General features: G+C 29.5%; 1 protein-coding gene across 1 annotated transcript in view; it reads left to right on the top strand.

Moving 5' to 3' along the window:
* Positions 1-22,751, top strand: part of LOC129961002 (telomerase protein component 1-like) — a 148,024-nt gene that overhangs the window by 9,945 nt on the left and 115,328 nt on the right. Inside the window, exons 7-17 of the mRNA XM_056074793.1 lie at positions 4,037-4,102; positions 10,611-10,661; positions 10,835-10,885; positions 10,979-11,041; positions 13,023-13,174; positions 16,285-16,419; positions 19,028-19,189; positions 20,017-20,113; positions 20,288-20,405; positions 20,646-20,803; positions 22,182-22,291. Coding sequence (XP_055930768.1) covers positions 4,037-4,102; positions 10,611-10,661; positions 10,835-10,885; positions 10,979-11,041; positions 13,023-13,174; positions 16,285-16,419; positions 19,028-19,189; positions 20,017-20,113; positions 20,288-20,405; positions 20,646-20,803; positions 22,182-22,291 — 1,163 coding nt within the window. The remainder of the gene's footprint in view (positions 1-4,036; positions 4,103-10,610; positions 10,662-10,834; positions 10,886-10,978; positions 11,042-13,022; positions 13,175-16,284; positions 16,420-19,027; positions 19,190-20,016; positions 20,114-20,287; positions 20,406-20,645; positions 20,804-22,181; positions 22,292-22,751) is intronic.

Raw genomic sequence — 22,751 nt, 5'->3', positions numbered from 1 at the left:
GTAGTTAAATGAAAAACCGTTGTTAGATGTGCAAATTTTGTTTATAAAAGAAATATCCTTTACAACATCGATATTTACTTCTGGCATCAAACCAAAAAGATAATTTCTGCATTTCCTAGTATTAATAAAATCCTATATTTGCAAATTTTTATATATTTCATCGACAGACAGCTTTTGTATCTTGTCCTTTTACAAGTTTGTGCGCCCACCTATTATAGGTCTATTTCATTGTTTCTCATTTTGGTGAATGCTTAGTAACTTAGAAAATCGTATTATCTTCAGCTGAATAAATGAACTGAAGTTTGCCTTTTTTACCTGGATTTCTGTTCTTTGGCAATTTCCTTTTGTCTGCATTTGGCTATTACCCTCCCTAATTTCCCTATCTAATTTGGCAGCATTGATATATATATTTCCACTTCTTTATTGCTATCAAAATCTATGCATGACTTTTTAGAGAAACATTTCAAAAAGTTTTATTTATTCATCTATTATTATTTTTAAAAAAATGTAGTTCATTATATTTAATATTATCCTTCACACTTGGGCAAATAGACGGATAATATCTGCATTGCTTTTGTATACACAGTGTTTTATGTTTGTTATGCTTTTTAATCTCTCTGAGCATTTTCAACATCTTTATTATGTTGTTGTTGTTTCTGATCCCAGGTGGTATAGCCTGCGCTATACCACCTACATGAAACCAAAGATCTCTAAAAAGTCTAAAAACGAAAGCGGATACCTTAAAATCTCAAAAATTGTAAAATTTAAACATTTAAGAATATGATTGGGGGAGGCTTGATCTGCCTTGCACCAAGGACATTCAGCAAAGATCCTTCATCCGTGTTGGAAGGTGAGGGATTTGGTGTGTCCACTCAAAAAACGAGAAAGACAGCCGTTTGCTGTTTTATAGAGATATTCGGACGATGACACCAACCGGGACTCTTACCGAAGTACCAAGGGTGGGCAGGTGGGACTCTCCAAAGTGCACTCGATTCCATCTTTTTGATAGGTGAAATTTCAGAATAAGTTAGGGTTGCATCACCATGAAATATGTCAGCTGAGGCAGTCTTAGCTAAGTTATCCGCTGTCTCATTACCATTTAAACCAACTTGTGAGGGAACCCACTGAAAGTGTATAGAATGTTCAGCGGAGAGCCTGGCAATAAGGTCTGAGATATTCATGCTAATCTTGTCCCCCACTTTCGTCCAATGAGAAGGTGCTGTATAGAGGCACAACTGTCCGTTAAAATCCAAATGTTCCCGAAGACAATTTCAGAGAACGTGTCGATATATTGAAGTCCCTTTTAGATTGCAATAAGTTCGGACCTGAATACAGTTGACAGGATTTCTAATCAAAATATCAGTAGCTCCTTCAGGAGTCTCAATGTGCACGCCATCTCCTTTACTGCCATCAATGTACATTTTCAGAGCTGAAGATGGAATGCTATGAATTGTTTCCAGAGACATTTGTCTAATAATTCAGGTAACTCTAACTTTTTGCTAATCTTGGCCAAGAGATCAGTATGGAAATGAATTCGATCAGGGTGAAACTTAAAATTCCAATAAGGCTTTAAGGAATGTGGTTCCAGATCTCCAGAAGGTAGACTCATCTCTTTTGCGAAGAAAAAAGGGCGGTGTTTCTTTAAACGCTTATTATTATGCCATGAATGAGTATAAGCAGAAGTTCTGTGCTGATCATTGTAGCTAAAGATCTTGTTGTAATATTTTGAAAGACAGTTTCTTCTTCTCAGAGAAAGAGGTGGTTTCATTCATTCTTGTACAGTACAATATCATTAGTGGAGCTATTACGAAGGCCAGTAATTTTTCTTGAAGCATTTAATTGCACTCTTTCAAGTTTGTCTAAGTTAGCTTTTGAGGCACAAAAGTAAATTGGAAAACCATACACTAGAATTGATCTGATCAGAGAGATGTTGGTGGTTCTCAGTGTATTAACATCTGCACCCCAATCTCGTCTAGAAATATATTTAAGTATGTTGAGTCTTTTCCTACATTTATTGACAAGAGCCTCTATATGTTTGTTGCTCAATATCTCTTGATCGAGAACATAGCCCAAGTATTTGGCATTTTTTGCATAATTTAATTGACAGCCATTCATTAAGACACCTGGGTGGTAGTTATAAAGTCGTCTGTTGGTAGTAAAGAAAGTAACCAAGGACTCTGATAAATCAGTTTATGTGTTTCAGCGAAAACAATTACCTCGGTAAGTGCAGAGTTGAGGTTAGAGGCAAAAAGTCCCACGTTACAGTAATTACTGATTACCTCTTCGATACCAGCAATATATAGAGAAAACAATAACGGACTCAATACTGACCCCTGAGGTAATCCATGTCTCAGTCCAAAAGGGTCAGACAAAGTACTTTTGTCTTTTACTCTTATTGATCTGAGCTGTAAAAAGTCAGAAATCCAAGGCAGAGCTCTTCCTTCCATCATAAAGTTTCGTAATGAGCTTTTGTCTCCAGACTCTGTCAAAAGCTCTACTCATGTCCAAAAGGACAGCCACAGTGTGGTTTGTTGGTTTTAAGTTTTGAGAATCTCTGACGTTCTGGCAAAAGAATAATACCTGATCAATAGTACTATGTCCTTTTCTAAAGCCATATTGCTCCTTTGGGAGCAGTCCATTTGAGGACAAATAAAAGTTCAACCTGGCCAGGACAAGCCTCTCCACGAGCTTGCAATCGAAAGATGTCAACGATATGGGCCTAAAGCTCTCCACGGAGCTAGCATCCTTTCCAGGTTTTAGGAAAGGGATAATAATAGCCCGCTTCTACTCCCGTGGAAATCTGCCCAGTTTCTATGAAAGATTAAAGATCTTTAAAAGTCTTTCTTTTCCCTGAGTACCGAGTTGTTTAACCATAAGTCCATGGATATTATCTGGTCCCGGAGATTTTCTATTGTCCATTGCCTCAAGGGGAACATCCATTTTGTGCATCATGAATAGATCATAAAAAATGGGACTTCCCAAAAGAGCAATTATGGACCATTTTTTTGGCTTTGTTTCTTAACTGTTTGTCATCTCTGGCAAAGCTCAAGTGGCTTATGCTTTTATAACATTTGCCCAATATGTTCGCAGCTGTTTTGTTATCCTGAGGAATTCGACCATCAGAGTCAAGGGCAATATTGCAGCTTTCCACTTGAGGCTGGTCCTTGCTGAAGGATCTGGCAAGGCGTCATAATTTTGAATCAGGAGGAGTCCTAGCTCTTTATTACGTAAATTGTTCTATTGAACCAGACTTCAAAGCCATATGAAACAAGTTTCTTTTTTGCATAAAAGAAGATTTTCTTCAAAACCTCGCATCACACATCTCTATGTGATCTTAAATGACTGGGGCTTGCTTTGTATTTGAATAATTTTCTCTTTTAGAAAGGTTAAATGTAATAATATAAGAGACTAACGAAATTTTTAGACATTATTATATGTCTCATTTTAACAATGTTTCTTCTGGTATGATTTTTTCATTACCATTCAAATTATCTTTTATTAACTGTACATTTATAATTTATTGCATCGCAAGGAATAAGATAATTTTAATACGGTAGTATATTTTGATAATCATGTATTATAAAAATGCAATTCACTTTAAAAAATAGTATATTGTGTAATATTTATATTTTCAACTTTTATGATATAAAATTCCTTTTCCTTTTTTTTTTTTTTTTCTTTTCTTGTGTGTATGTGGTTCCTATTCTTGGAATTTTCACTGTGTTCTTTTTGAAATATAAATTCACATTCTATATTATGATCAATTAAGAAATTACAAAAGGACATTATTCCCTGTGTACCTTTAAGTATTGTCCTTTTGTTTCCGCCTCTGAAATTATGAATATTTGACTTGTAACGTTATTTATTAACTTGATTTTTTTAATTTAAAGTTGATTAAATATTTATAATTTTGAAAATCTTTTCTTTTGTTGCGTTTTAAGAAAATGTTAATGATTATTTTTTGTGTGCATTTGAATTGAATGGATTGTTAATAAAATTGCGTTCACTCTAATGGAAGTATTTTATACATTTTTAGATGCTGATTTTCCAGAATCGGAAAGAAATATACCCCCAGAACCTCTTCCGTACTTTAGTACATTTGGTACGAAATTTTTAATTTTTTTTATATATATTATATGAAGCATTTAGCATAATCACATGTAGCTGTCCCTTCTGTTTAGGGATAATAATTGAAAGAATATCCATTTATTGGACCATATAAACAAAATTCATGCATAGTAAGTTGATTTAATTTAAGATGCTTGAAGGTAAAACAACCATTCATTTCAAGCTAAAATTGTGAAGGTAGTTGTAATGTTGAAAAACTGAAAAATGCATGTTTGTTAGTGCTACTGTATTTTTAATTAATTTTTTTTTCACTTTCACATTTAAAAGTTCGCAAAACATCTTTTTTGAAAGCAATAAAATAAAAGTCATAAGGTTATTTTCCTATTTTTCACAATAAATCCATTTATTGAGAAAATATCCGTTATATTTAAAAAAAAAAGTGATGAAAATACAAGTTTATTATTTTTATGAAGAAATTTATTCATATCGAAATGTAATAATAAATAAATAAGTACAACTTTCCAAAACGCTTTAATCAATACAAATTTTCAAAAAGCTTGAAACCATTGAGAAAAACGCATAAGCCAAAATAGGGATTTATACAAAACGAGTTTCTGAAGTTTAAAGGAATAAAAGCATGCAATTGTTATAGCCGTTAACTCTATAATTAAATTTATGAACTCTCTTGCAATTCATGCAAGAACCATAAATATTTTAAGGAAACGCATTGCATATCTTAGAAGAACATTAAAAATTATATCGGATTCGAGTGTATATTAAATTTCTTCAACAACTATGGAAAAAAGGGGAGCACTTACATGATCAAAATTAGAACAGCTGCTCTGAAAGAAGAGCAAATTCAAATTGCTTCTTTCAAGTTTGACAGTTGTATCTTATATGGTAATGAAGAGGCTTTTTGAGGAAATATTAAAAATAAAACGTGTTGCGATTAAATTGTATTCTAAGTACTAATCAATATATTTTTATAATAACTTTGTCCAGAAATTTCTTGTTATTAGTGATTATAATAATATTATCATATGTCCCGCTTTCAAACTTGTGTAGCTCTAAAATGCCCGAAGTAATTGTGAGAGAAAATTTTGTTTGTAATTTGGAATATCCGACTTATTTGAAAAAGTTTTCGTCATTAATGCCAATAAAAGAAAACATTGTGTACACACACACTTGTTGCAACCTTATATATATATATATATATTCCTGTGTAACAAAATAATCGCTTACTTATCTCTCGTTATTTCCTTCAATTTTTTGTATAAGTATTGATTTTTCGAAAGTGCCAAAAAGAAAGCGAGTTTCTTCTGAAAAATTAAAAGACGAGTATAAGTTATGGAAGTGATGTTTGTGTCAAGTGTATAGCGTTTTTGTTTTGTATGGAGCATCAAAGATGCAGCGATATTGAAAACAATTATTTAAGTAACCACAAGGGATCAGAAAAACCAATTTTTGTAGTATATATAATTTTTTTAAAAAACTGCTGTCTGAAATGCTGATTTAAATTGTGTTACGAAAGAAAGTATACGTTTGCGTAATCATGTTGCTGTGCATATATTTAATTTTTTGTACCTCCACTTCTACTTCAAAACTCAAATTGCAAAAAAAAAAAAAAAAAAAAGACAGTGAAGTAGATAATTTTCAAATCACTAAAGAACTTAAACATGCAAAAAAATTTCCCACTGTAAATATGTTAAAAAATGGGTAATCGAAAATTACAATTTTAAATAAAATTATCATTGAAATTGTAAATTTTTGAATATTAAAATGGTTTTAAAATATTTCTTATGGAATAATTTTCCCAGAAATTACTGTGTAGAAAGGGTCGAATTTTAGTTAATTTCTTATTAATCGAATTTTTAATTAACTCGTGATCGTTGAAAAGTTAACAGTATTCTTTCTCTTACCTTAAATAATAAGTGCAAAATTACGTCGAACTCGATCAAGTTTAGGTGGGGATGTGGAACCTATATATACATAGATAGATAGGCATAACCACAATGATTTTTTTAATCTGAAGATGATATCGTTTTATTCTAAAAACCAAAATAGACAAGAGAAAAACAAGTTATGAAAATGTTCGAATAGCAATACATTTTCGGTTGAATTCATTGAAAAAAAAAAGTATTGTCAATTGTTTTCCTTTTCCAGTTTTGTAATGACGATATATTAAATATCGTTTGGTAGTTGTTGTTTTTTTATTACATATTAAATGTAGTTTGGTTTTATCTTTGCTTCTATATTTCTTAAAAAATATTTCGTAGTTTAAAAATGTTTCTAAGCTTAAGGAAACAATGGATGATGTTAGAAATCTAATTATTTTCATCATAAAAGTGTTAAATGAGTATTAAATATTGCTAAACTGATAAATTTTATCGTATTCAACTGTTTATTATGTGATAAATAATGGAAAAGAAAATCGAATCGGAAATTCTACAAAGCTAAAAACCTCGTTGTAAGCAGAGATTTATTTTGAGAAAAAACTGCAAAGAATCAACTGTCGGCAGCTTTAAAAATCTCTGCAGAATTTAGTGAAAACTTTTCTACTTCAGCTTCATTAGAAACTGTGCGAATCTTGAGATAAACATGCGTATCCAGCCAGAAGATAATTTTTTTGTGAGAATGAACTGAATGATCTAACTTTTCTTCTCGAAATCATTAATGAGTAAAGTAATATCTTTTTAGGCTTACGTCCTGTCTGCAGATTAGAACAAATTGAAATTTTTGATTACAAATGGCGTGCAATAGCGTGGAGAAAAAAAAAAGGATGGACTTTATGGATGTCATTATAAATCACAGCTGCTTTGTAAAAAAAAAACAAAAAAAAAAAAAAACATCTATTTTCTAAAATTTGGAATTTGGAAACAACTTTAAAAAAGTCCTAACGAAGGATATCGATTCTAAGCATACAGCTCGCAACATTCGTCTCTAGTGTTTCAGTAACTATTAAGAAGTTCTGAAACCGCCATCCCATTCTCTGGATTTAAACTCATTTGAGCCCGATTGGAGAAACACTTTCTGGTTACTGTCTGCCTAGTCAGAATGTTGACGATATTGTTGGTACTTAAATGTGATTTAGTAAGGAAGAGAGTTGTAACTTTGCAATGAATGGTTATTATATAACTATTCCGCTAAAGATCTTTTGTTGCTGATATATAATTTATTTATGTTGTTAGTTCTAGTTTAGACGATAAATGTCTTCATTTTGTGGTGTGTACTTTATTATCTGACCAAGATTCAATGCTATTTATCTCTTTCTTGCAACACTCTTAATCAGTTGTTTCATAATAATATGTTTGTTATCAGACATATAAAATTAACTATGCTAAAATGTAGGAATTTCTTTCAACAAATATGAAGTTCAAAAACGAACCAGGGCATCTTTTTAAGTTTTGTTTTGATGCAAAATAATTATTATATTTTCATTTCTTCATTTATGAAAGAATTACGCCAAACCTGTCGCATGCATTTCTTTGAAAATTTGTCTTCTAAAAGTTATGCTTTTTTGTAAAGCCTCAAATTTTTCTTTGATAAAAATAGTGAAAAATGAACATATTTTTGAAATCAGAGATTAAAGTTAATTATAAATGGAAAAAATGCTATGTTTGGAATAAGAATTTTTAAAGTCTAATGTGTCGATCCTGACGGATCAAATAAGAGAGTAGTGTAACAAACAATTCTTTTATTTACAGCCTTATATATGTACACAAAACAACTTGTTCTCATCTAGGTTAATATTATTTACAAAATATGCACAACAGTTGAAAGTTAATCATGAAATAGTTCCTCTATCAATTCGGAGAAAACACACGCACACACACACACACACACACACACACACACACACACACACACACACACACACACACACACACACACACACACACACACACACACACACACACACACACACACACACACACACACACACACACACACACACACACACACACACACACACACACACACACACACACACACACACACACACACACACACACACACACACCTCCGTTACTGATTTTTCTCATTGGGGAACTTGAGCTCATTATCGCCCAATAGCAGCTCAGCAGTGCTTCCTCAGTGGTCTCCAGTCGATCATGGAAATATTTATTAATGATTCATAACACCGGCTAAACTCCATCCGACTTCGACACTTAATGGCAACAGTGGCTGGTGATTGAACGTTCCTCGAAGATGGGAAGAATCTCTTTATAATGGAAAAAAATTTAACATCTGGATGTTTTGACATTCTTCCCCCTTGAAGATAGGAGTATGATGGATCTCTTTGAAACGACGAAACCAACATATGTGGTTCTTTTGTCTGGATTCAAAAAATGCCCAGGCACAATGACTACTGGCTAAAAGGATCCCCCATCTGGCAGTCCGGAGGCACTTAACGATGTGTGGCGAAACAGGTGATGTTACATCTAGCTGGAATGCCAATTATCAGGTGAGGGAAAGGGGGAACGTTACAAAAGGAATATTTCGAATGAAGAGGTGGATCGCAGATTACGTTTAAGAAATTCATGAGAAGTACAAGGTTGGATCCAAAAATAGTGATAACCACTAACAGATTTAAACTGTATGCTTGAATAAATAAAGAAGAGAAAAAGTGAAGACGATCTCATGAAATCTGTTCCATTTCCGAAATACTTTATCAATACTTGTGATTTCCAATGATTAATACTTGACATTTCGAATGCTATTTTAGGATTTGGACGAAAACTCGATAAATGCTTTTCAATTTATGTGCATGAGAAATAAAACATTTATGAATCAGACTCCTGATTTTCGATGAATTTTTATTGCTATTTTCGGGAAATTATTGGTGAATTATCTTAAACGTAAAATAAAAGTTAACCCTGCTATCAATTGTTTAGCCAGGTTTTTCTTTTTGAACCAAAGTCAGATCGTGACATTGTTGAAGTTCGCCTTGAAAAAGTCAATGCGAACAAAATGCGTAGTACAAATCAGGGCAGTATTTATTTAACAGCGCTCTGGCTCATTTTTGAGTTTCCGAAATGAGAAAATATTTATTATTATTTTTTTTGATTAATAATTTCATTTCCGAGTGTTGGATGAGTTTATGTTTAGCCGAAAGCGTTAAATGTACCAAATACGAATGAAACAGAAATACGGCCTGAACAACTGATTGCTGGTGTTTAGCTTTAAATGCTAGCCATTCTGGGCGACTAGGAGTTCACCCACCACAATAATAGTACTAATCGTGTCATATCAACCAATGTTTATCTACTATATCTTACCATAAAAATAGAAAATATTATTTTAAATTCTACTTTCACAATTTTTATCCTTCAGCTCAATAAATATAAATTGCTGTGATGAGTTTACCTATGATTACAAAGAGGCGGATAAAATTGTCAAAATTGATCAAGTTGTCGAGACTGGTAGCTCTTTTAGTTTTATTTTATGATATCTCACGAAAACGGAGGATGACCATTACTGGTGTATCTAGGGTGCATGAACATTAATATGAAATAAAAATTAACAAAATCGATACATTAGGTTTGGTTGGGGGGAATTCTGTCGTGTTACCCCCCCCCCATAGAAAATATATGTCGATGTAGTATTTTGGATATTTTTTGGAAAAGAAAGGATAATGGGGACAGGTGATTATCGATGGCGTATATAGAGATCTTGAACTTTCATATGAAATAAAAATTGGCGAAATCAGTACAATGGTTGTGGCTGGGGATTTTGTCAGTGTTTTACCCGATAGAGAAATGTGTGAGGTAGTGTCTCTAAAATATAACTCTTGAAAATTTCGGCTAGTGAGAGGCAAGCAACCATTGATGTCAAATTAAAGGTATAAGGTTTCATATAAAATAAAAATAGTGTTTGGAGGATTGTTTTTGGGTTTTGCTAATTATTTTAAATGCGTAGGTGATATAATCAAAAGGGACAGAAAATGGAAATATATATTTATATTATAAAGTAATTAATATAGTTTTCTCGGTGAAAATATGTTTTTTTTTTATTTTAATGTCTTAATTTTTTTATAAATTTAGAGGTAGATTAATTTGTTGTATTTTTTTGATGGTGTAGTGATGGGATGCAATGAGGCTTATAGATGCCCTGTGCGCCCTTATGAGTAAATATAGCCTTGAAGACAAATGTTAGTGCTTTTGTTTCTCGATTTTGACCAAATATGACGGGAAGAAGCAAGGGAGGTGACAAAAGAGAAACAAACACGCCGCTGGCGACGGCTTTTTTTTTTCTATGTCAATGCTTTCTTAATCGCATACTCTTTTCTAGATTTTTCTATATTCTTTCAAGCTAATTAGTAGGGTTTTTTTTGTGTGAAATATGTTATTGGTTATCTGATTTTGAATAGATTTTCACGTTAGAATAATTTTATTATAAATAACTATTTCATTTTTCAACAATTTTATTAAGAATTTGACTTGAACATGTAGTACATTTTGTATTTTATAATAAATTTATTCTGAATAGCTTTTCAATAAATATAGATTAGTAAGCTGACATTAGATTTATTAAACTTTTAGCTGCGGATGTAAGCCCAAATGAACGTTTTAGATCTGTCCCTAACCGTCGCGGTGAGTATAATGTGTTTCTTTTTATAATAATGGTTATTTCAATTGTTGTTATTTAAGATTAAAATTATTAAGAATATAATTGGAACATGCTGATATTGAAAATTGCGGGTTACTTTTATAATGAATAACTGTGGAGTAAATGTATGTGTTACAAGAATTATTAATTTTAATAGCTGGAAACCTCAACAGAGCTTTCGCTTTTGGAGCTTCTCCTATTCGTCAGAGTGAGTATATTATCTTTCTTAAAATAATACCGATTTATTTTATCTCTGAAATTTTCAACTAATAAAAAATCATAATAATTTGTTTTTATTCAGCACCTATGGGCTTTTTCGAGCCACCTGTTCCTGGTATTCCTCGCTCAGCGGTTTTACGTGCACGTAAGTGTCATATTCATTGTACTATATAGTATTTATTTAGGATAGTAATTTATCCGGATTTGAGAGTTGTGCTCGAATTTATTTTTTTAAACTATGGAATCGATTTTGAAAATTTAATCATCAGCACAAAGATTGCCCAATGTTGATCTTAATGTAAATAAAAATCATTGTGTGTCATTGTATATATGTACGCGTATATTTTTATTAAGCATCTCCTAAGTGATGGGGCTGATTTCAATCAAATTTTGCACATTTTTTCTTCAAGACAAGAGAGAGAAAACTATCAACTTTGCAAAGTGCAAAAGCTAATAAAATATTGAATTAATTAAAAATTAATTGAAATGTATCCATTTTTCTACAGAAACCTCAGAGTAAATTATATTAGAAGAAATATTTTAACACTGGTTTAAAATTCAAAATTTTGCCTTTTCAATGACACTCAATTCTTTTATGTGCAAGTTTTTCTTTAATCATTATTAATTCTTTAAATATTTGGTGGTGAAAATTATGAAATACTGTAACAGTGAGAATTTGGTCTACATTACCAGTATTTTTGAAAAATTCTATTTCATATCTTTTCGAAAATTTTTCTAGGCTTAAAGTAGTCATTTAGCGATGTTTAAAAGTACTGAAAGAAAGAATTAATGCACCCTTTATCTGCAAAAAAGTGACAAAGGCTCAAGGGATAGTCGTAATAATTTATACAAAGTTTTTACCTTAAAAATTATATGTGAAAGTATCTTAATTCCAAGCAACTCCGAGTTTATCAATTAGTTGCATCCTAAAACTGGATGCAAACCTTTGTGTAAAGTCATACTAATAAGGAAGGGAGAATATAAAGTTTTGATTTTTTTTTCCTTCGGAATATATTGTTCATATACTTGATGAAAAGTTTGTTTTCATGGCATCTGAAAGAAACTATAAAAGGTGAACGAGACGCTCAGATACTTAGAATTGGAAAAGTGTTGAGTTTGTAATTAATGGTTGAAATCTGTTACGCTGATAAGATATAAAGAAAATGCAGATTCTGAATTATGAAAAATTGGCGAGAAGACAGATATCCAAATTGAGCAGGAATGGAAACATTAAATATCTGCTTTATTTTTCAAAATAATTCAGTAGGAATATTTTTTAAAAGGCCTGATGAAAAATTAGATTAATTTAAAACATTTCAAATAAATGCATGAATTAAACAACATTTTTAGACATGTCGTTTATGGAACATTTTGCTCTATTTGAACTCCTAAAAGTAACAAACTATTGCAGAATAGAGTTTAATTACTTTAAACTTTTTACTTAAATATTCAAGCAATGAGTATCTGATATGCATTAGTTGTTCCATTAAAGAATGTTTTATAAAGTCTTATTATTATATAGTCTTTCTTAAAAAAATTATTGCTAATTTAAAGGGTTATTAATTGGTTATGAAATGAAAGTACTGTTGAAGAAAGTATTGTCTGCTACAAGTAATGAGGGATTTAATTTAGATTTTAATAAGTGAAATCTTCCAAATTATTCTGAGAAAATAAGGTAAAATTTCTGATTAAAAAAATCCTTATGCATTTTTTTAGAAATTTTGAAAATAAAGGTTATATAATACCATGAAGGCAAATTGTGCATTCTATTGTCTCAATGTCAATTTGAAATTATACCTACTATTCCATATCTGAATGCCTTTGTCTTCTTAAATTTTAAAGTTGTTTTAAAATAAATTTTCAAATACTATAACTAATTATGTATATAGTACCGAGAAATCAAGAGGAGAATTTTCAGTTAAAAGCATGTTTTACTTTTTCTCATTGAGCAGTTTGCTAGGAATTTCAGTTTAGACATTATCCGCCCTCTCCCCCTGTAACTACTATCTCATCGATGATAAATTTTTATTCCGTCTTATTGCTTTTTTAAGAGTTCAGGTATTAAGTAATTTAATTTACTTTTGAATTGGTAAATACCTTTTTTTTATATCTTTCCCTAAACGTAGCCACTGTGATACCTGAGTTATCCAAGATGCCTGCATACAATTTTGCATCTGTAGAGGAGTTTAAATCTGAAACATTTGAATCATTTAGTTTCGTAGACTCGAAGGCAAGTTTACTTCAACTTGAGAGGGCGCGAAGTGTAAAGAATAAAAAAGTAAGTAAATTTCTATTTAAAATGACATTATAATGTCTGAAGAATTATTAAGTATTATATTGGTGTTTGAATTTGCAAGGACTGAGTTTTCTGGAAATTTCTTGACTGTTTTGCTGACTTTTAACATTTTATTATCATTATTATTATTTAAATAGTTTGTGTTTGTAAAGGAATTATGTAATCAACCTTTCACTTACTTTTTAATGCACTAAATTTGAAATTTTGCTTAATTCTGTATTCTTGATGACAGCAGAGCCAGATTTTTTCCAACTGAATCGTTTGTTTCCAATAGAACCCGACTCGAAAGGGACCCCGTATCAGAGTCTACAAAACTGTACTCGAACTTATTCCAAATGAAATCATCAGTTTATTTTTAAATCATTAACTATAAGATTTTCTCGTGTTTAAATTTCCTTCTAACCTATATGGCCCATTTTTTCACAGCGATTAGTTTTACGCTGAAACGCGATTGCCAAAATAATTAAATAAATAAATGAAAATAAAAAAAAAATTAAGAGAGAGAAAGAAAACACATCGTTTAGACAGCTCTCACATGAACCGCCGCTTCCTGCTTTGAGGCACAACTTCCCTTTAGTCTCGCCGCTGGATTCAGCAGCCCGGCCTTGCCTAGATGAGGTTGTGTATTTGTAACATAAAATTTATTGCTATTTTGTTTACTTGTTTGATAAATGGCGAGGGAAATTCTTTCAGTTCTCTGCATAGACAAAATTTTCCCTTTCTCTCTTTCTCATACACATTTCTTTGAAGCGGGGTGCAATTTGGTGATATATTTTCAGTTTGCAACATTTGCGAAAAATGTGTTCGAAATAGACAGATCCTAATAGATTTTTGTCCGGAAAATGCAATTTTCGAAAATTCTTATTAGATAAATATATTGAACTATTACCAGGATTAGGACATAATTCTAAAAAAAAAATCCCATTTCGGTATAGAAAGTGATTTGTGTCTGAAACAGAACGATGTATATATGTAGTGATTTCTATAAACCGGCTTCTCAAAATGTGCGTTAAATCATTATTATTTTTATATCTTTCCTGATTTGAACTTTTTTAATTCATAGGCAATTCGAATTTTTCTCTGACTGTTTGAATTTCCTATTAATATAATATTGAATTATGGTTTGTGTAAGATGAAATTATTTTGTTTAGTCAAAAGTTATCTACTCAACTACAAACTGTAATTTTTTAAAATTTCCGAGTTGGTTTCGTTAGTTATAATCCGCATCGATCATGACTAAATACCGTTAAAGGTTCTTAAATCTTTTCACTTGATTGATATTCAACCTATTCAATAAAAAAAAGAAGAAAAAAATCTAAATTTTTAAAAGCGTTTATTCTAATTATTATTATAAAATTATAATAAAAAATTATCAATATTCTTTTATTTTTTTAAATTTCGTGGTTTATTTGTTTGTTATGTAACATTTATCAAAATTCTTAAATGTTATAAATGAATCACTATGTCAATTTTAGTGTAAATTCGTTGTTTTATCTAACTACATTTAAAAGTTTTTCTTAATTCAGATTTTTAGATTAATTGAATTTTTGTGAACACCTTCATATTATTCAAATTCTACAATAGTCATTATTTTGTATTGCTTTTTTTGCATTATTTTCATGCAAAAATAATGTATCTAAAATAGTTCTTCATTAATTAATTTAAAAAAACGAAAGAAAATGTTTAGAAATTTAAAAGGGAAATGAAATTTTTTGTTTATTTGTTTTGAATACTGTAGATATAATAATGACGTATGAAAATTCTATTCGAAATAGCTTTTCTTAAACATTTTTTCTTTTAAAGCAGTTTTGATAGTCAGAAATAATGATTTAAGTCTTTTCTATAGTTATCTATATAATAATAAAAATAATAAATTTGATTTAAATCTAGAAATTATTTATAAGTCTCGCATTTGATATACATTACCTTTTTTCTTTTCTTTATGTACTTTGCGATGAAATTCGCAGTAGATGTAATTAATGCAATTTCTTTTTAATGAAATTTTCACTCACTTGTTGTGTGACACAGATATGAAATTTATATACTGGTGTGTATTTCTTATGACTACACAGAATTAATATTTTAATTTTTTCAAAATTTATTTATGAATTGATCTATCAATTAATTCAAAATTTAATTCCATGTGATCAGTGGCGTAACAGCAGAGGAGTAAGGGCAGTCCCATGACGCAAGTCTTAGAGGGAGCCTTGGAGACAAAACATTAATGCGATCAAACCAGTTTTTAAAGTCAAATTCGACGTTGAGCGGAAACAATTATTTCATGCCTTGGGAGCGATTTTCCTTGCTAAACAAAGACGATGACTGGGAACGAAGAAGACATATTATATTTCGGGCACAATTTACCTTTACTACATAACGGCATATAAATTATCTGGTATCTAAATTCGCAAAAAAAAAAAAAAAAAAAAGTATTTTAAGATTTTATAATGATATAATAGTAATTAATGATTAAAAAGTTAAAAACGATTAAAATGAATAAACGTGCTTTTAAAAATAATTTTAAATAAATTTATTAAATATTATGGTTGAAATTTCCCTGGAATCCAGACACTATCGAACATTTTCCCCAGTAGACAGTCCCAACGACAGTATGCTATTTTAATATATAAGAAATTAATAATGAAGTAATCGAATAATTTTATTAAATTTTGGTACTGTTCAAGGGGCACCAGTGAATTAGTATGAAAATGATTGTGAGATTCTGTTTTAATTATAATAAAAAAAATTATAAAATAAATACCAGAAAAGCAAATAATAACTGAAATGAATGATTTTTTACTTTTTAGTACACTATTAAAAGTGTTTTAAAGATTGTTTTTACTATTAGCTTTATGAAACAGATGTTAAAATCTTAATTTTCTATTTATTTTTTATCTCAAAATAGTTATTGATGCACATATTTAGAAAAGCAAGTGAACGATTTTAATCGAATACCTTATAATTAATTAAACTGAATTCCAGAGTTCTAAAAGATCTGAGGGATAAAAAAGCATTAGCTATAATTTTAAGAAAGGCGATTTTTTTTAATTTCTGTTTTAAAATTACATGACTTGCTTGTAATATTATTTTAGATGCAGTTCTTGAATATCACAAGTATGGCATTAATTTATAATTCGAATTTGAAAAACACTGCGGATGACTATCGGGTAACCATTCAGAAATATGCAGACGAAGTAAAGATTTTTGATCCCGAATTTGTTTTAAAGGTATGTAATGTATATAAAATGTATGAATGTATGTATATATGATATTGTATCTATGTAGTCATGTTTGTTCAATGCTTATTTTGCTAGTTTTTAGGTTATAGTTTTAAAAATCTCACATTTGGAATTGAAATATTTCTAAACATGCTGAAATTCTTACAATAAGTTTTATTATGTTTAACAGTTATTTGGGGCCCGCATATCGAACGAAAATAGTTCTTTCATAAAGTTCGGGGGGAAAGAAACATTTTTTACTTTTAAGGAAATATTCTTTTAGTTATAACGCTTTAACATTGTTGAAGTTTATTTTTTTAGTATTGAATAATGTGCTCTTGAAATAATGCAGTTTTGAGAGATGCACTTTTAGATATCTTGCTAATTTTATTGATCTTCATACAAGCCAATGATTTATAACATCGCTTCATTTGATTAAATAATAAAGGCAAAATTCGATAAGAAATAATTAAGTTTGGTATGAAAACAAAATTTCTAAATAAGGAAAACTACCAGATGTGAAAATGCAGTATGAAAGATTATGGGATTCTAAAGGTTTATTTGGTAGAAATATTATGCGATTCCAAAATTTTATTTGATAGTGACATTTGTTAAGACGAACTTACCGAACAATAAAACATCCAAATAATATAATTACTTATAAAGAATGGTTTACAAAATTATATAAAAGAAGCTTATAATAACTATACTAATTTTAATTGTTTCTATTAAAATTGAAATCATTTATAAAAGAAACGAAGCTTTGTAAATTTCTCTGAAATCAATTATTTTATAGCATTATTCAGAATGATAGCTTATTCTGAGCGTATGAAGAAAACTGCAACAATTAAAACAATACGGTAACTGCCGCTTAGTGTGATCATTTCGGGACTTAAGAATTTTGATAACATTAACCGATTGATGATAATAACCAAATTGAATTACATCAACACTATTTTTACCGCATCAAATAAAAATAAAAAGCTAAAGGCAGGGCTATTTATAATTTATTTCGAAAATAACAATTTAAATAATTATCCATTAATTGCTGCTTATTGAAATTATTCCTTAACATTTGACTTATATAATGTTTGTATATGTATTGTTTTCAAGATTTTGAAAAATGCTACACGTTGGGTTTCAAATATCATTTGTTTGACTCATATCAGAGTTAATTGGAGGGATTTTTTCTACACATCCATCCCTTTGGAATCATCAACATTTATTGTTCACACACAAAGCGCGCGATATTTCTACATTTGACAAAATAGTTGTAAAATTTTCAGCAGCGCTACAGAGTTATATTAACTTACTGTAGATAAACTTTCATCCTGCTAAGAATTTCAGTCCTGTCTTTAATGCTCAATTCAATATAATTCTTCTGTTCATACCATTTTTCTTTCAAAATTCAATGGTAGGCAACAGTGATTTATGACTATTCTATAAATTTTAAGCCAAATTAGAAACATAGCTTCCCTTTCCAATGAATTCAGACCGTTCTAATCTAGACACATGATGTGACCCCCATCCCATGCGGAAAATGACTCGCAGTTGTTTAATTATTACTGGAGCAAGAAATTCTATGAACATTGTTAACGCTGGTTGAAAAGGAAACAGGTCGGTCAGTTCTCAATATCAAACTTGATAATATTGGATGATGCAATGGATCACACTAAATGAATATGTATTCCTTTTGTGGAAGATGAATTCAAATTCTACTAGATTATACTGGTTTTGGTTTAGTATGAAGATTAGTACAAAAATATATTAATAAAATATTTTCCTCAAGGTAAAGTAAAATGTTTTTTCAAAAAATAAGCCCACAGTTAGATGCCCTTGTGTATAGGTACGGCAGTGTACTTTCTTTTTTATCGTGTAAATTTAAAATAATTCTCTGATAATTGTGTAAATTCATTAATTTATTTTGTTTTGAATATAATAATTTTATCCAACACAATTTTACATTAAACATTTTTGATCTTCAAATACGTAAGGGAAAAATGAGACGAAAATGACTTAAGCTCCTAATGCGATGTTTTCGCTATTCGAAGGTAATGCCTTTACACAAAGAAGGGCAAATTTGCGTTGTAGTGCAAATAATGTGGTAGTGATATGAAAGTTACATCACTCCCACGATTGCACTTCACGAAACGCCAATTTTCATTATAAATGTACATTTGCTAAAAGGCTTCTACTTCAAGAATATGAATTTGAAGGATAAATTTAACTTACTCTTTAAAATGTTTAGTTTTCTTAAAGATAACAAATTGCACTAAAGAATTTCAATAAAAGAGCATTAATAGCATTGTATCAGTCATTTCAGAATGCTTTGATTTCCTTTCTTTGTAAAACTTATTCTAACTCGCTTGGTTTTAATTTTAAAACTTAAAATTTTAAGTAAAGTTAATTATATGATAAATATAAATTACATTTTAAAAATGAAACGAAATGAAATTAAAATTTTTGGGTGTCATTAAATATTCCTTTCTACAGTTTTACTTATGATTCTTGATAGATGCTTTTTAACTATTTATCTATATTAATAATTCTTAATATAATATAAATATCAAATATATGAAAGTGCAAACATACAGTCTAAAAAGATTATTTATTTCAGGTTGCTCTTTTTAGTCGACAAGAACTTCATATTAGGTCAGCTTCTAATTTTCTTTTGTCTTATGCTGCTTACCATGAAGAAACACGTCCTTATTTAGAAAAGTATTTTGATTCATGCATAAGACTACCTTCAGACTGGATGGAAGTTGCTGAATTGTATCAGGTGAATAAAGTTACAATTTTAATTTTTTAAACTATATTTAAGATAATTTATATTTTATGAAATTTCCATTCACATTTATGTCTTTTGAACCACAAATGTAGTTTATAGCAATAGCATGCCATTGCAGTTTTAGGAGATGCAATTTAAAAAAATCTTTGCCATAATTATCAAAATTTGTTCAAAGCGAATACTTCTGACATCGTACAGGTTATTTAAATTTAACATTATTTATTTTGTTTTGAATCGGTTATAGATAAAGTTAAATACTTTTTCACACTTTTTATGTAAAATTAAATATATTTTTAAACATTGTTAATTTGAGGATAGATGTAGAAAGTTAAGTATTGGTGGATTGTTTTATCAATACTCTCCTTTAAAGTCATTTTCTTTTAATATTCTTTATAGATTAAACAGATGCCTAATTTTCCTTTAATAAATGTGAACGTTAAAGTTTAAAGTACTTAAAATATAAAAATAGACATAAAATACAAGTATTTTAGACTGAATCAAATGTAAAGGGCATATTTATGCGGTGTTAATTACAGCCTCGTAGAATTATCCATTCTTGTTCTGCTCATTTCTGAAAGTGTAGTCCTTTACATTTTGTAAATGGTAGTTCTTTTCATGAACACACGCTCTTTTAGTTTTCAGTCAGTTTCCCCGTTGAACTATTAAGAATTTGTTTTATATATTTAAATTTTTTGTCAACTAAATTGTGTTTAAGAACTTGACTCGAATTTTATATTAATTTTGTATCGGTTATTTTCGATAGTTTTACAACTATTTTGATAATATAGTGTACTGTATGTGTAAAATCTTTTTTGTAGGTGTTTTCCGACTCGAGATTAAAGAACAGATCTCTGCCTTCAGCTCTAAAAAAAGTTATGGCTAAATCATTTTCAAAATTTGATGAATATCAGTTAGGTATGTATTAAAGCATTACATTTTTAAATGTCAAAAAATGTGTGAAAATCAATTGCAATTTTTTGACATTTCTTCACTTTAAATATCTGTACTATTTTATTTAACCAATAACATTTTTTTTTTACATTTTGAGTCTGTTATATTTTTTTTTATATGTTTGCATATTTTCTATAGCTAAATACAATAGAGACAAGAAAAGCTCAAAGACAAATGGCTTCACTTTAAAACAGCTGATACGACTTCTACATTTGGATTCTCCTGCTAATCAAATTTTATGCCTTCTTGGAAAAAAGTATGTGTTATTTTATTTTAAACTGAAATATTGTTACATTTTTTTTTTATTTTTCGTAACTATATTATTGATACTTTTTCAGTTACTAAATTTTTCTCTGATATTCATTTTTAAAAATTTAAGTTTGAATTTATTTTTTAGAAAAAAATGGATTTTTTATTTATCTGTAGCATTATTTGTATTATATTAATTTCATATTCGATATTATGAGGTGAATTTATTCTTAAAATGCACATTTAGATATCCAGAAACAGCTGAAGCATTTAGGAAAACTAAATTGGACGGCTTGTGGGATTCTAGAAGAGCTGGACAACGAATGAAATTGCCTGTACCGGAAACATGGGAGACTCAGATATCAGCTCGTGGAAATAAACCTGAAATCTGGGAACAGTTAATAGGTACAGCATTTGTTGACAATTCATTTTATATTAAAGATATAAAGGTTTTTTTATAAGTCAAAAGTATTTAACATAAGATGGATAAATTTTCATATTATAAAGTGCAATTTTTTTTTGAAAAAAAAAATTATTAACGCGATGGTGGCTCGTCATCTCGGAAACAGCAGTGCTGCAAAAAAATATTCATCAAGAAATTGCATTTATAAACAAAAATCTGGTTTACCCATAAATATCCTAAATTTTTGAATTTTAAAGCCAGGTATGATATTGGATTTCACTAATTATTGCTTTATCTATTAACATTTCTCAAATGTTTTTCAAAATTTTTGTTCTTTTACACCTTTTTAGGTAGATGATGTTATTCTTTTATGCGACCAACAATTCATACATAATCTCTATTATAAAATAAATTTGGGAAATAAAATAATGCATTTTTTACGTTATTGCCACGTAACAAACAATCGTTAAAATAAATTTTGCTCTGAAATTTTCGCTAGTTCTGGGTTTTCTTGTTTTAAGAATTTTTAACGGCATTAAATCCGACATAGAGCTAGTGCATTTTTATCTTCAATTATTTGGCGCAATGGAATCTGCAATTCAAATTTTTGAAAATCCGCAATGTTTATCATTTTTTATATGTAATAATTAATAATAATTGACTGCCACTTATAAAAATTTTCATCTAAATAATTTTTAGAAAATCATCTTTGTGCGTTTTTAGAAAAATGATTTCTAATTAAAAATTGCATAATCAGTAAACCAAATACGTTTCTACAAACAAACAAAAAAAAAAAGATTAAAGGCAAACTTTAGATGAGAGTGAAAAAAAAAAAAAAGATTTGTACCATGTGCTTTAAGTTTGTCGAACTGCAGCTCTAATCCCTCTAAATTCGAAAGGAGAAAGTGTTGTTTTTGGTCTTCAAATCCACAAATTAATTACTTATGCAGTGTCCTTTACCGGTTTCCTTGGCGTCCAGCCACGACTTATCTTTCTCTTGCTTGTTCATTCATTTCTTTTCGCGATTAAATTATTCATTTTTCTCATTTTTATTGATCATCAAACTCTCAGCAGAGTAACAAGATAAGTAAATTAGATTTTTTAAAAAATGATAATCCAATTTTAAAAGATTTATTTATGTATTTGTCAAAAGTAGTTACACAGTAAACTTCCTTTAGTTTGTTGGTTTTTAATGCATTTTACCTACTTCTAATTGTTTAATTTAGGCTTAGTGGAAAACCATTAATGATATATAAATTGTTAGTTTCTTTTGTATAGAATTCAAAAATAATTTATTGACTTTTCTTTATTTATAGTTTTGAGTATACTATTTGAGTATATAGTCAGGTGTATTTTTTTATTATATATTTTTATATTTAGATCATTCTAAACTTCCATACATGGCGATGCTGCGTAATTTAAGAAATTTGATGTTATCAGGCATTTCTCAGAAACATCATGATAAAGTGCTGAAGCATTTAAAGAGTAAAGTAAGTGAGCTATATACATAATATATATTTTGAGACCATTTGTGATTTTTGGTTTTTACTATTGTAACGATTCCCCTTATTTTTTATTTTCACTATAAAGGAACGATAATTAATTTGTAAACGATGTGAAATTTATGGTTTTCTGGTGTTTGGATAACATCTTTAAATATTGACCATGTTTAAAAAAATGCAACAATATGATGATACTGCATCGTGGCGAGAATGTGTGGCTTCTGGGTTATAATATGATTATGTCGCCCCCAATTGACTTCATTGTTTTGGCAACAGTAAATGGTACCTGGGATATTTACTTTTTCGTCCTGTTCTGACCTGTTATATAGTTTAAAATCGGGCATTAGTGCTTTATCTCCATGGCTGCCAGGCCATCTATATTTTCTTCTCCACTGGACCAATATTTATAATCCTAAATAATAGTAATTTATATAATGCAGAATAAAAA

This window comes from Argiope bruennichi, chromosome X2 (genome assembly GCF_947563725.1).
Source record: "Argiope bruennichi chromosome X2, qqArgBrue1.1, whole genome shotgun sequence".
Lineage (NCBI taxonomy): Eukaryota > Metazoa > Arthropoda > Arachnida > Araneae > Araneidae > Argiope > Argiope bruennichi.
The sequence above is the reverse complement of the archived record's forward strand: the minus strand, read 5'-3'. Positions and strand labels throughout refer to the sequence as shown.